Source organism: Poromitra crassiceps, assembly GCF_964638095.1.
Source record: "Poromitra crassiceps genome assembly, chromosome: 2".
NCBI lineage: Eukaryota > Metazoa > Chordata > Actinopteri > Beryciformes > Melamphaidae > Poromitra > Poromitra crassiceps.
In genome coordinates, this window is record NC_139624.1 from 41026681 (window position 1) to 41039700 (window position 13020).

Sequence of the window (13020 nt, forward strand, 5' to 3'; positions counted from 1 at the left end):
CATCTAAACCCACGAAAGGCCTGTGGCCCTGATAAGGTCACCCCTCACCTCCTGAAGATCTGTGCGGAGGAGCTGGGGCCGGTCTGGCAGCCCATCTACCAGCAAATCCTGAACTCTGAGGTACCCACAGTGTGGAAGACATCTCACATCATTCCCATCCCCAAAAAGCCATGCCCCAAAGAAAACAACGATTACAGGCCCATTGCATTGACCTCAGTGTTGATAAAGGCCCTGGAAAAACTGGTAGTTAAGCAATTTCTGCCCGCCGTGGAGAGCAAACTCGACCCTTATCAGTTTGCGTACAGGAGAGAGAGGAGCACAGAGGATGCGGTTGCTACACTATCCCATCTGGTCACTAAACATCTGGAGGCCCCACAGACCTCTGCCAGGGCGCTGTTTATCGACTTCTCCTCGGCCTTCAACACCATCAAACCACACCTACTACTGGAGAAAATTAAAAACCTGGACATTAATCCACACATCATTCACTTCTACCACTCTTTTCTGACAGGAAGAGTCCAGCAGGTGAGAGGAAACAACATTCTCCCCCCCCCCGTGATCATCAACATAGGAGCTCCACAGGGCTGTGTGAGTTCCTCCATCTTCTTCATCCTGTACACAAATGACTACCACCTCAACAGAAAACCACTTCATCATCAAGTTTTCAGATGACACAGTCCTGCTTGCTCTGATGAACAGTGACGACGACATTCCATCCTATGTAGACAGTGTAAACAAACTGGTAGAGTGGTGCGATAAGAATGCACTGGTTTTGAACACGTCAAAGACCGAGGAGGTCATCTTTGACCCCAGGTCAGTCGCCGACCGAGGACAAATTAGGATCCACAACACACCCATAAAACAGGTGGAGTCCTATAAATACCTGGGTGTGCGAGTGGACCACAACCTGAGCTGGTCCACCCAGGTAGATCATGTATGCGCAAAAGTACAGCAGCGCATGTACTTCCTGAGGAGACTGAGGGCTTATGGGGCCAGTGCTGAGATCCTCAAGCGGTTTTACTGCTCCACCATACAAAGTATCATACAGTACTGTGGCACTGTATGGTACAACAGCTTGACGGTGCAAACAAAGAATAGGGTGGCCAGGCTGGTCAAAACGGCCTCTAAGATCATCGGTCGACCCACCAACCAAGACTTTGTCGACAGCCAAAACGCAGCAACTCTGCGTCTGGCCCGAAAAATAACCAGATCTCCCTCTCACCCCCTCCACCAGGAGTTCGAGCTACTCCCCTCGGGCAGGCGGTTCCGAGTCCCGCGGTGTCGGCTTAATAGGACAAAGAACTCCTTCGTGCCCCATGCCATCACCCTCCTCAATAAGCAGGGGGGGGGGGGGGCAGATAAATGAACTCTGGAGATAGCCCGCATTATAAATGAGTTGGGGGGGAGGGGGGTAGTTTATTCAAATGTCCCTATGCGTTTTCAATTTTCAGGTGGGTGTACCTCTGTTCCCCACTGTGATTTTTAATTCATTTTTTAATTCATAGGTGGATTCCAGGATGAACTGATTTTACATATTGCCCTCTACATTTCTAGTTTCATGTCTGGCCCACATCCTTTTTCTACTGTAAGTTTAAGTCTGTTGTGTACATGTGTCTTTCATGTCTTTTATCTTTGTATTTGTATTTTTGCATCCATGTTGGCACTGTTGCACATTACAACAAATTTCTGTGAAAGCAGACAATAAAACGAACTTGAACTTGAACTTGAACCTATTTTGTGTCTAAAATTCAGGAAGTAACAGGTGCAAGCAAAACAGTAACGAGGGCCCCGGCACTGGATCACCAAATGGATTGGAAGTTGGAAACCCTCATTAATGGTCTGTTTACACCTGTGTTATTTCCTGCCTTTTAGACACAAAATGGGTGAATTGGGTGGGAAGTGAAAAAGGCTAATGAGCGATAAACACATGGCGTTGATGCTATATATTCACACGGTGTTCACTGACTCAGACTGATTATAGTGTTCACCACCTCAAGACATTTCACACAAGATTCCAGACTCATGACCTTTGCCTTTAACAGCCAGCCTCATGTGGTGTTGACACCGCACTCTTCACGATAGCACATCTGGAATATTTGCTCTTATCAACTTCCTAAGGGTGGGTGCAAGGGCAGACAAGCTATTATATATCAGCTTATCAACATGAACAGAAATGTCAGCACGCAAACACACAAACCCACACGCACGTGTTGAAGGATGCAGGTGCAGGTCGACGATAGGAAACTCTGAGACGGATGGAACTTTTCATCAGATTGATTCATAACCTTGGAGAGCAACACTTAGGCTGCTGGATCTCACAATCCGCTGCCATCGTTTTGTGTGTGCATGTGCGTGCGTGCGTGCGTGTGTGTGTGTGTGTGTGTGTGTGTGTGTGTGCGTGCGTGCGTGCGTGTGTGTGTTCATTCACTGGAAATATGTGTCAACTGTGAAAGACCCCTCTATATACACACAATTCAAACCCACACAGTAAATACAATATATATATATATATATATATATATATATATATATATATATATATATATATATATATATATATATATATATATATTGGGTCCTCAGTTGGCCTGCTGTGAGGGGACACTTACTAAAAGTGAGTGACATGAAACTGTCAACATGCCCTCTCTTTACTCTCACCGCCCCAATCGGCCCACCAACCCGCAACATGCCATTGAACTCATTTTCCAGTGGTCTTCAGGCTATTGTTGGCATGACTTTCATATTTCAAATAACAATGGCTGGGTGACAACAGCTAGTCAACCCACTGACAGACACAGAAGTGCACACACATGCATGCAATGTGCGGGACAACAATGCCAGCAGGACGGCTATACAGCTCAAGTGTTGCTCTCCAAGGTTAGGAATTATGAAGAATAACACAGCTAAAAATACTGTGCCCACCGTGAGTGCCAGAGTTGAAGAATCACCATCTGCTGAAAAGTCACATCCGCCCCTCAGTTTGTCCTATCATCAAACTGCTCCCAAATCCTGTCACTCATCAAGAGACATTTCCTCTACAGGCTGACCAAACAAAAATCAAGTCTCCCTCGGTTTCTAAAGCTCCAGTTATATTTCTCCAAGTTTGAAAAATTAACACAGCACATAATTATGATGACCACAACACTACCTTGGCAATTAAAAGAGATGATCGATTTCAATTGAATCAGCTCTAAATTTCAATAGTTTTTTCTTCTTCGAAATGTCTAAAGTTTGTCTTTCATCATAAAAAAAAGTGATGTCCAATCTAAAATATGAAGAATGAAGGCTTTATCATCTGCGACTTGCAACATCAATTTAGCTCTCTCCTTTTATGGATGTGTCTGCACCATCTATTTAAGCAGTATGAAGTTGAATTTAGGTAGGCGACACCTGTCACACACACACACCCCCCGCCCCATCTTTTCATCTGCCTTCTTTAATCCATCATCGCCTAAGCATGCTTTATGTCCTCATACCAGCGGGTGCCAGTGAGATGAAACCTGATAAAGACGAGTTCTGATAGGTCACGCCAACGACTGGAACAATATGTCCATTTATTTCCATTCTAAAGGTCTACAGATGTCATAACAAAACAGTTTCTTCAGTAATAAATAACAACAAGCTACTACTCGCCCTGCTCTTTTCTTGAAGCTCTTTTTACTCATTGCACAGAAATGGAGGCATTGCTGATGTTCTGAGGCTTATACGTGCTTATGACCTCCATGTTTATGCTCATGCTCAATTCCTATGCATTATGGCCACATGACAATGTTTCAAGCCTATTGGCCTTAAGATAATCTTTCCATATTTCTGTCAGACAACCTCCTCATTCCTTTCCCTGTCCGTCCTCAGCGTCATCCTGTGCACTGCTCCTCACAGACGGTCTCACTGTCCGCCGCCGGCTGCATCGAACATCTTCTTGCGGCCCTCCATGCCTGACATGGCCTCCACGTTCTTACGCCAGTCCACTTCAGGGGTCGCCAACTGTAGGGGATGAGATGTGACAGATGAACCAGACAGCAGAAGACCAACTCGTCTGATCTCACTCCCAACCTGTCAAAAACTGCGAACTGAGCCCCAGACCGGCGCGACCACCGACTTGGCCCACTAGCGGGTTGAGGGAGCCTTGGCTACCGCAACTTGCAGCTACCGGCCAAATTCAGCCCAGTAACGTGTCCTAGGATCCACGGCTCGACTCGTCGGTTAAGTTTACGCAAGTAAAACAACTCCCTAGGGAGGTGTTCCAGCCAAGTCCAGCTGGGAGGAGACCACGGGGCAGACTGAGGGCTAGGTGGAGAGAATAGTTTGTATCTCCACGCTGGCCTGGGAACGCCTCGGAATCCCCCAGTCAGAGGCTAATGTGGCCAGGGAAAGGAAAGTTTGGGGTCCCCTGCTGGAACTGCTACCTCCACGACCCGATCTCACACAAGCGGTTGAAGATGGATGGATGGAAGGATGGAAGCAAGTAAAACAACTTGGTTGGGTTTAGGAAAGTAAAACAACTTGGTTGGGGTTGGGGTTATGGTTTGGGTCAGGGTTAAAAAGGGTTACAACGGGGTTAAAAACTGGACACGTCAGGGCTCGAACCAGCTCTCTCGTGATGTGAAAGTTGAAAGTCAGGAGCGCTACAGGTCCACCACTCCCACTCCTCCCTAGGGCGACTTGGACCTACTTAAACATCACAGTGCCTGCCCACTTATACACGATCTGACTAGCGACAAAAAGCCACCACCATTCATTGTGTATTGGATGCGACTGATTGGGATACCTGGTGACACTGACCAGGCTTGTGTTGCGGTGAGAGGGCAGGACAAATTCAGAATTTAAATGGAAGACAGCCATTCAGCCAATCAAGCTGTAGCACCAAGCGACCAGTGAAAAAATGGGCTGTCAGACTGTCGTTAGGTTGCATTTCAGCAGCACACATGACAAATGTTAGGGAAACCATCAGATTGACAGTCAGACAATAGAGTCAGTTATCTAGGCTGATTACTGCATTCAAGCTCAGTCTTGCTGTGAGTCAGTGTGCGTGACCCCACAGTGACTTCTGTCTCTGTGACATCACATGCATACCCTCTATAGGTTTGGTCTTGTACCTTGTCTAGTTTGACGTCCTCCTTCTTCACAGACTTGAGGTTGGCTCTGAGGTCCATGGAGCCCTTGTGTTTGGAGCCTAGGAGTGCTCTCATCATCTCGTCCGCTGACACCCTCACCTTCCTCAGCGCAGGCTTTTTGAACTTGCCACCAAGGTCCTGTACCTTCAGCTTTAGCTCATGGATCTAAAACAAATATCACATGATTGAGGACATATTATCTGAAACAAAAAAACACATGACTGCCAAAAACAAAAAACACCTTGTTCTGCTTTTGGGAAATTAAATCTTCTTCTTTTTTATGAAGAAGCCTTAAAGTTAGAAACATGATAACGCGGACATAGGTCCTACTCCTATTGCTTAAATAATTTATGATACTGCTAAATGGGAAGTACTATGGAGTAGTGGGGAATTTTTTTCATGGATATGGACACCAGTGTTGTAGTCAAGTCATATCTCGAGCCCAAGTTGAGTCTCGAGTCCCCAGTGTTCGAGTCCAAGTCTAAGTCACCAAAGAAGAGTCTGAGTCGAGTCCTGAACATGAGCGTGAAGCCATATGTAGGTGGAAAACACATACCTGCCCTTGCACGAAATGTAATAACATCATGGTATTAATCTATCAATATATATTACAAAAATAGTCAGATTCCGAGTATAATTAATAAAAAATAATTCAACTTCCGAGTCTGAATTCATGAATGCTCGAGTCCAAGTGCAAGTCTGAGCCATCAGTGCTCCAGTCCAAGTTGAGTCACTAGTCGAGTCTTCACAGCTATGCTAACAGTGAAAAACAAAGTGTGCCCATCAGTCTTGTAGTGGTCGAGTCGACTACAACACTGATGGGCACACGTTCTTGTTTTGAACTGTTAGCATAGCTATGAAATATGACTCATGTTGAAGTCCATAACGTCTTTGTTCTTGAATATTTGATCTCTGTTTCTAAGCTAAAGAAGAGAGTTGTTTATATTAAAGATATTGACTGAACTGTGCGAGATCAGAGTAATAATGCTCAAAGGAACTTACATCTTTGTTGTGTTTGCTCACTTTGGCTTCACAGTCATATCTCTCCTCGTCCACAACATCAACTTTTGCATATAGCTGCTTGCATAGATTCTGAGGGGAAAGCAGATTTAAAGCACAGTACAAATTGCATGTATCTTGTCCCAGATCAGTAGAAAAACGCACTCATGATGAATGGCTTTCCCCTGGTTGACAACGCCTTGACACTTACTTGTAGCTCATCCATTGACAATCCAGATAGTTGCAAAGGGGGCAACTTTTCTCCTATGTAGCGCACTTTCTCTTCATCCCTCTCCTGTGACTCCCTCTCCAAAGCCTCACAAGCTCTGGTGAGGAGGAGGATCTGATTGGATAAAATAGATGTCCGTCAAATGGGCAGGATAATCAGAGGAAATGCAGCATAGTCTAGTCAGTTTGCTTTGGAGAACTTGCTCTAGAGTAGAGGCATTGTCATGAGTTTGTGAATATCCCTTTTATTTAGGTGGATGACAAAATGATGCACTGGCTCTACAATATCTTCACACCCGCTGTCACATGCACTGGCTTACCCTCATCTATAAAACCCTCCTCCACCTATCAGCCCCCTATCTGTGTCACCTGCTTCACCCTCTGCCTGTCACTCACAACACCCGATCCTCACTCCACATCCAATTAAAAATTCCCAAATCCACCACTTCCCTTGGCCGTGCATCATTCCAGTTTGCTGCCCCCTCTGACTGGAATGCTCTGCAAAAAACCCTCAAACTGGACAAACTCATCTCCCTCTCTGCCTTCAGACTCACTATTTCAGACTCCCTCACTGATTCTTGTACATGCTTCTCTTCTCTGTAGGGTAGCACTTGTATCACTTCCATTACACACCCCCTCTGTCCACTTTTACTTGTTTTTATGCCCCCATGCGCTCATGTCTGCTCACTAGGGGTGTCACGATACACTCAGTTCACGATACGATACGTATCACGATACTGGGTTCACGATAACGATACGATACGATACGATTTTAACAATATTTTTTTAAACTTGAATAATGACAATATATGACTGGAAAAGTAGTATTTTATTTGAAATGCACAAATACAAAACATGCTGTTGTGGGAAATTGTTATTACAATAACAACTAGAAAAAACATGAGATTGGAGATAAGGCTTATCTTGAAATAGAATGAGTTACACCGTCACTTAGATTTACTTTGAACTAAAAGGTTTCTCAGCAGTATAAATTCTCATTATGCATCTTCAGTTTTTCTTCAAACTCAAACATCAAGACTTTTCTTAATCTATTTTTTATGCATCTTCAGTTTTTCCTGTCAAGTAAACAGTTTTGCCAGAAACTCAATTGAATGGTTTCTCTCCTGTATAACTTCTCATGTGTCTCTTCAGAGACTTGTTCAACTGAACTACTTTCCACACATTGAACTTCAACAAACAAAGACGTTTCTTAGTCTATTTTTTGAAGAATTTTTTTTTTTTTTTTTTTTTTTTTTTTTTTTTTTTTTTTTTTTTTGCGATATGAGATTTCATCTCAACGATACATATCGTGACGTTTTACTATCGCGAAATTTCGTGGGACGATATATTGTGACACCCCTACTGCTCACTCTCTGTTTTTATGCCTCTCTGTGTTAATGTTGCTGTCCTTGTTGATGCTTGCTGTTGTGTTGTTATGTGCTTCTTACTGCGGTTGTGTTGTTATGTGCTTCTTACTGCTGTTTTGTAATGTTTGTTTGCCTGTTTCGTAAGTGCTTATTGCTGTATTGTTGTATTTGGTGGCTGTGTCTCAGTGGTTATTGTTGTCTTATTGTGTTTGCTTGACTGCGTCTCAGTGTGTATTGTTGTATTGCTTTGTTTGCTGTCTTAGTGTTTATGTTGTATTGCTGTGTTTGATTGGTTGTGTCTCAGCACTTATTGTTGTATTATTGTCTTTTCCTTGGCTGTCTCTCAGTGCTTCTTGTCATGTGGTTGTGTTTACTTGACTGTGTCTCAGTGCTTATTGCTGTATTGTTGTGTTTGCCTGGCTGTGTCCCAGTGCGTATTGTTGTATTGTTGTGTTTGCCTGGCTGTGTCCCAGTGCGTATTGTTGTATTGTGTTGCCTGTCTGCATTTTGTGCTTACATGTTGTATTCTTGTCTTAATGTCCGTTAGTGCTTTTGTTGTATTGTTTGTGTTACATGCCTGTGTTTAACGCTTATTGTTGTTTTGTTGCATCTCATTTAATTGTTGATTTAATTGTAGTTTTATGTGCTTTGTTTTTAACATGTTTTATCTTTTAGCCCTCCTCCCCTTTCCCCTTATGAGGCAGGCCGACATTGTAAATAAGAATTTTGTTCTTAATTGTCTCGCCTGGTAAAATAAAGGTAAAATAAAAAGAAATAAATAAATATGTATCACAATACACTCATCTACAATGTAGCACAACTACTCACTTTGAGGGAGAGCTTGCGTGAAGCTGTGATCTTCGACTTGGGCTGTGGGAAAAGATATTTGTGAATATAGGCTCAAGACAATGTACCATTATAGATCTACTGCATGCATCATTAAGCATATAGTTGCTGCGGTAGCGAGACAGAATATTTTGTCAGCTGGTATAATGACACACATGCATAGCTGGACACTCAAAGGTCTTCTCAAGTGCTTTTCCACAGATGGAAAAGCACTTGAGAAGACCTTTGAGTGTCCAGTGGCACTTGTTCCAGCCCCATCAACGATAAGGCTTTATTATTAGGATGGAGTCAAGGGGAAAGCTCTCAGTGATGCAGACCCTCAGCTGATAGCACCTATGACAGATCGCCATGAGGGTGCCAGCCGCCGCCCGCTGTGCCAGGCCATGCCATGTGCGTGGGGCATGTCCCTTCTCGACATGTGGTGGATTATCACTGTAGAATATAGCAGGCACACCTTAGCTTGGCTCGCCTTGGGATTCGACATTGGTCTTGGGGTGTCAGTCTCCTGCAATGGGGACAGATGAGGACACAAGGAGTGAGTTTTGAGTGCGAGGACATAAGAGTGTTGATGCCAAAGAATTTAATACGCATCTTTCCTCCAAATCAAGTCCAATCAAATCAAATCACACAAAATAATGCTACATCACACCACTGAGATACCGAGAATATTAGGACTTTTCTTACCTCACTGCCAGTATTGTGTTCATGAACACAAGTATCAGACAAGACAAACAGAGATGGGTATTAGTACAGTTTAGGCATAATACTTCACTCCACTGGGCCACCATGTACTGTAATATGACCCATTGCATAGTGTGCAGTCTTCACCATCCTGTGACATGAGGATTAAAGCAAGGACACAGCAGGAGCAAGTCCCTTCCCTATATTCATCATCACAGGACTTTTAGCACAATGTGACTAATGGCAGTTCAACACAATTGTCAGTACATTACATCAACAACATGATCTCCATCCAGCGGGCACATTCCAGACAGCTGTAGTCACAAATGTCTTATTTGTCATCTCAATGGAATAGGTCCTCTCAGTTGGTTGAAGTACTTTAAGAATAATAATCTGATATTAAAAACATTGACAAACATAGCCTTTAGCAAACACTACTGTCATTGATATGATGCAGGCCTAATTGTCTCCGATCAAAGTAATTCCTCATCAGCTATTTTGAAACCTTGGAGTAACAAAAGATATCTACATTTGTATATCAATTATAACAATAAAAAAATCTTTACCTGACCTGTCCAAACTGAAAATAAATACAACAAATAAAAATGCTGCAAAATATTGAAAAAGAAACTAAGGAGAACTGACTGAAATGGTTAAATAATTTCCCAAACACACCAATCCCCTCCCTGAGTTTCTTGCGGTACCTGTAAATGGGTGTTGCAGAGTTGTGGAGAGTCAAACAACGGGGGCTGAAGACAATGGGAGGCTTTTATGTGAGCGGGCAGCAGAGTGGACAGCAGATATAGCGTCTGCGCCCTGCGGCCCCAAGAATGCCCCCCCCCCCCCCCCCCGACATTGTGACAACACTGGGCAGGCGTAATAATACATCATGAGCATTACCTTAATGGTATTGCCAGGATATTGCCATTTGTTGTGGGACGTAATCCCATCCGCTCCACTTAGAACAGTAGGAAATAATACTATAGAGCAGGGGTTTTCAAAGTCTGGGACTGTGGGCCTCCCCCAAGACAAAACCTGGAAAAAGGAGCCTCCATCGCTCAATTCCTGGATGCCTATAGGATCATGATTATGTTGTTTGATCCCATAGATACTCAGCAATTGAACCAAGCCTGATATTGCTGTTTGACATACTTAGTTCAGACTACACCAAATACATAGAAAAGTCTCTTTCTGGTGGCATTTCTTAGTTTCTGACTCTGGGACGGTGGGAAAAACTGACAAACTCCCCCAAACTACTGTATCTCTGATATCTCTTTAACCAAATCACACACATTTACTGTAGGCTATTCGATGTGATCTCCTTTTAATAACTAATTCATTTTTTTCACTTCCATTCACTGAGCCTCCCCTGGAACTGCTTGGAGCCTCTTTGAAAACCTCTATAGCAGAGGTTTTCAAAGTGGGAGGCGGGACTCCCCAGGGGCGCGCCAAACCGTTTCAGGGGAGGCTCAGTCAATGGAAGTGAAAAAATATTACATTAGCCTAAATACATAGAATAGTCGAAATGTGTGTGATTGGGTTAAATAGAGATAGCTACAGTAGTTTTTCCCTGAGCCAGAAACAAATAAATAGACGGACCTTTTTTATGTATTTTATGTACTCTGAAGTATGTCAAACAGTAATATCAGGATATATTGGCTCAATTGTTGAGTGTCTATGGGATCAAATAGCAATCAAATAGGCATCCATGAATTGAGCAAAACTAAGCAAGTAAACTTTGGGTTGAGGGGGGGCACCTGTTTCCAAGCATTGTCTGAGGGGAGGCCCACAGTCTCAGACTTTGAAAACCCCTGCTAGCAGACATGACTGTATCTACTTTCACAGCTAGTAATGTAAAGAGCTTGTCATCTAAACTAAACTCGTAGTACAGTTACATTAATGAGGAAGAAGAGGACACAGTGTTCATTCTTTATGTGAAGATGCAATTGATGAGCAGAGCACATAAAATAACTAAGTCCTCATGAAGAATAGCTAAAGCATAGAAGCATTTTTCCAAGAATAGGTGAGGCTACTTTCCTGTTGAACTGCCCTTTAATAACACTGTCAACATAAAGGATCAGTGCCACATGTTGGCATAAGTTTTTTACGAGCATTTCTGAGTATTTGCACAGACATGTCATTATGAACAGGGCTGCTTAATCACAGACCATACCGTAAATCTGGATTGGTCTTGAATGCCAGACATGCAATCGCTGCCAGTTCCTGTCATTAGCGCCATGATTGATTACAGGGGGACATTTGTATTATGATATTATCACAGTTAGATAATCAGAATTAACCTCCAGCTTTTGATCTATGTAGTAATAACAGTGATTATGGTCAACATAGAGGTTGACATGGTTTGTTTGGCCCCAACCCCAGAAAGCCACACAGAGTTGACTCCATTTTTTAGAAGGCTATAATTAAAACATTGTAGTCAAATAGCACACACAGGATTCGTACAGTGAATTGTTCAAGTCAACAGTGTCACTGTTGACTTGAACAATTCACTGTATGCAAGCAAGAGCAGGACAGAGGAGACATGATCAGTCCAGATGAGGAGGAGGGGAGAGAGGGAAGTGCCAGTGACTAGAGCCATGTTGGGAATGGTTCACTCATGTAGTGTTGATCATATAGTGAACTGGGGACCGATCAAACGAGTTTCGGACACTATTCTGCTTTGGTAAACACGACAGCATTGCTTTGTTGTATATGGGACAAAATGTAGGGTACATTCTCTATTCACTAGAAATTGCAGTGCATTGTTTGTATTTTATTTAAGCAATAGATCATGACAGGCCGTGGTATATGCTTATTATACCACACCTAAGGGTCGTGCTTCGAAAACACCCTTAGGTGTGGTATAATGAGCATATATCATGGTCTGAAGTGATCTATTGCTTTTATAAAACGGTTACCAAGTATGGCAATATGAAAATTATTATTATTATTATTATTATTATTATTATTATTATTATTATTATTATTATTATTATTATTATTAGTAGTAGTAGTAGTAGTAGTAGTAGTAGTATTATTATTATTATTATTATTATTATTATTATTATTATTATTATTATTATTATTATTTAAATGTCTTAAATCAGTGTTTAAAAATGAAGCATGAAATGAAAGAGGCTCCATCCAGTAGTTTGGACCTCTGGCTCAGCTAAAAACGGCTTGCCTCTTTCTTTTCACGCTGGCTCTAACTGTGGTATAGTGACTGTGGTACAGTATATGCTAAATATACCACAGCTGTGTGTCTATCAGATTCCTTGATTTGAGAGAGCCGTTTTATAAAGTGGACTATATAGTGAATCAAATTAACAGTTGATAATTCGGACACTAGTACAAAATGGCAAACACACTATAGTCCACTATTTCTGTAATAGGGACCAGTTTCGAACAGGACTAAGTATTGACATTTCCTTTGAAAGAGTCATGAGTCATGTGACAGTGGCCAGTGGGTGATTGTTGAAAGAGTCATGTGACAGTGAGTGATTGTAGTGAGAAAACCTCATACACACAGACGACTGCTGTGACAATTGAGATCACACAGCACTGTTCTTGAAATACATTTGGCTCCTTGCGACTACATTCATGAATATAGTGAATATTAATATATATTATTATATTATTATATATATTAATATATATAATATCATTAGGCTATAACACATTGAATAAAACAATAAAACTGATCATTCTTCATTTGCTTATTCATTTGATCATTAAAACGTCTGCATTCAACTTGTGGGACTGAGTTTACCAAGTATCTCAGAGTA

At 42.3% G+C, this 13020-nt stretch overlaps 1 protein-coding gene across 1 annotated transcript; it reads right to left on the minus strand.

The window, feature by feature from the left end:
- Window positions 1-3535: 3535 nt before the first annotated feature.
- On the minus strand, window positions 3536-9055 carry LOC310795268 (troponin I, slow skeletal muscle-like). Its single transcript, XM_083657325.1, has 6 exons — window positions 9009-9055; window positions 8537-8578; window positions 6325-6456; window positions 6117-6206; window positions 5097-5279; window positions 3536-3984 (listed from the first exon to the last, which is right to left on the minus strand). The coding sequence occupies exons 1-6, from the start codon at window positions 9036-9038 to the stop codon at window positions 3886-3888; spliced, it is 576 nt and encodes a 191-aa protein (XP_083513451.1). The 5' UTR covers window positions 9039-9055; the 3' UTR covers window positions 3536-3885.
- Between the last annotated feature and the right edge of the window lie 3965 nt (window positions 9056-13020).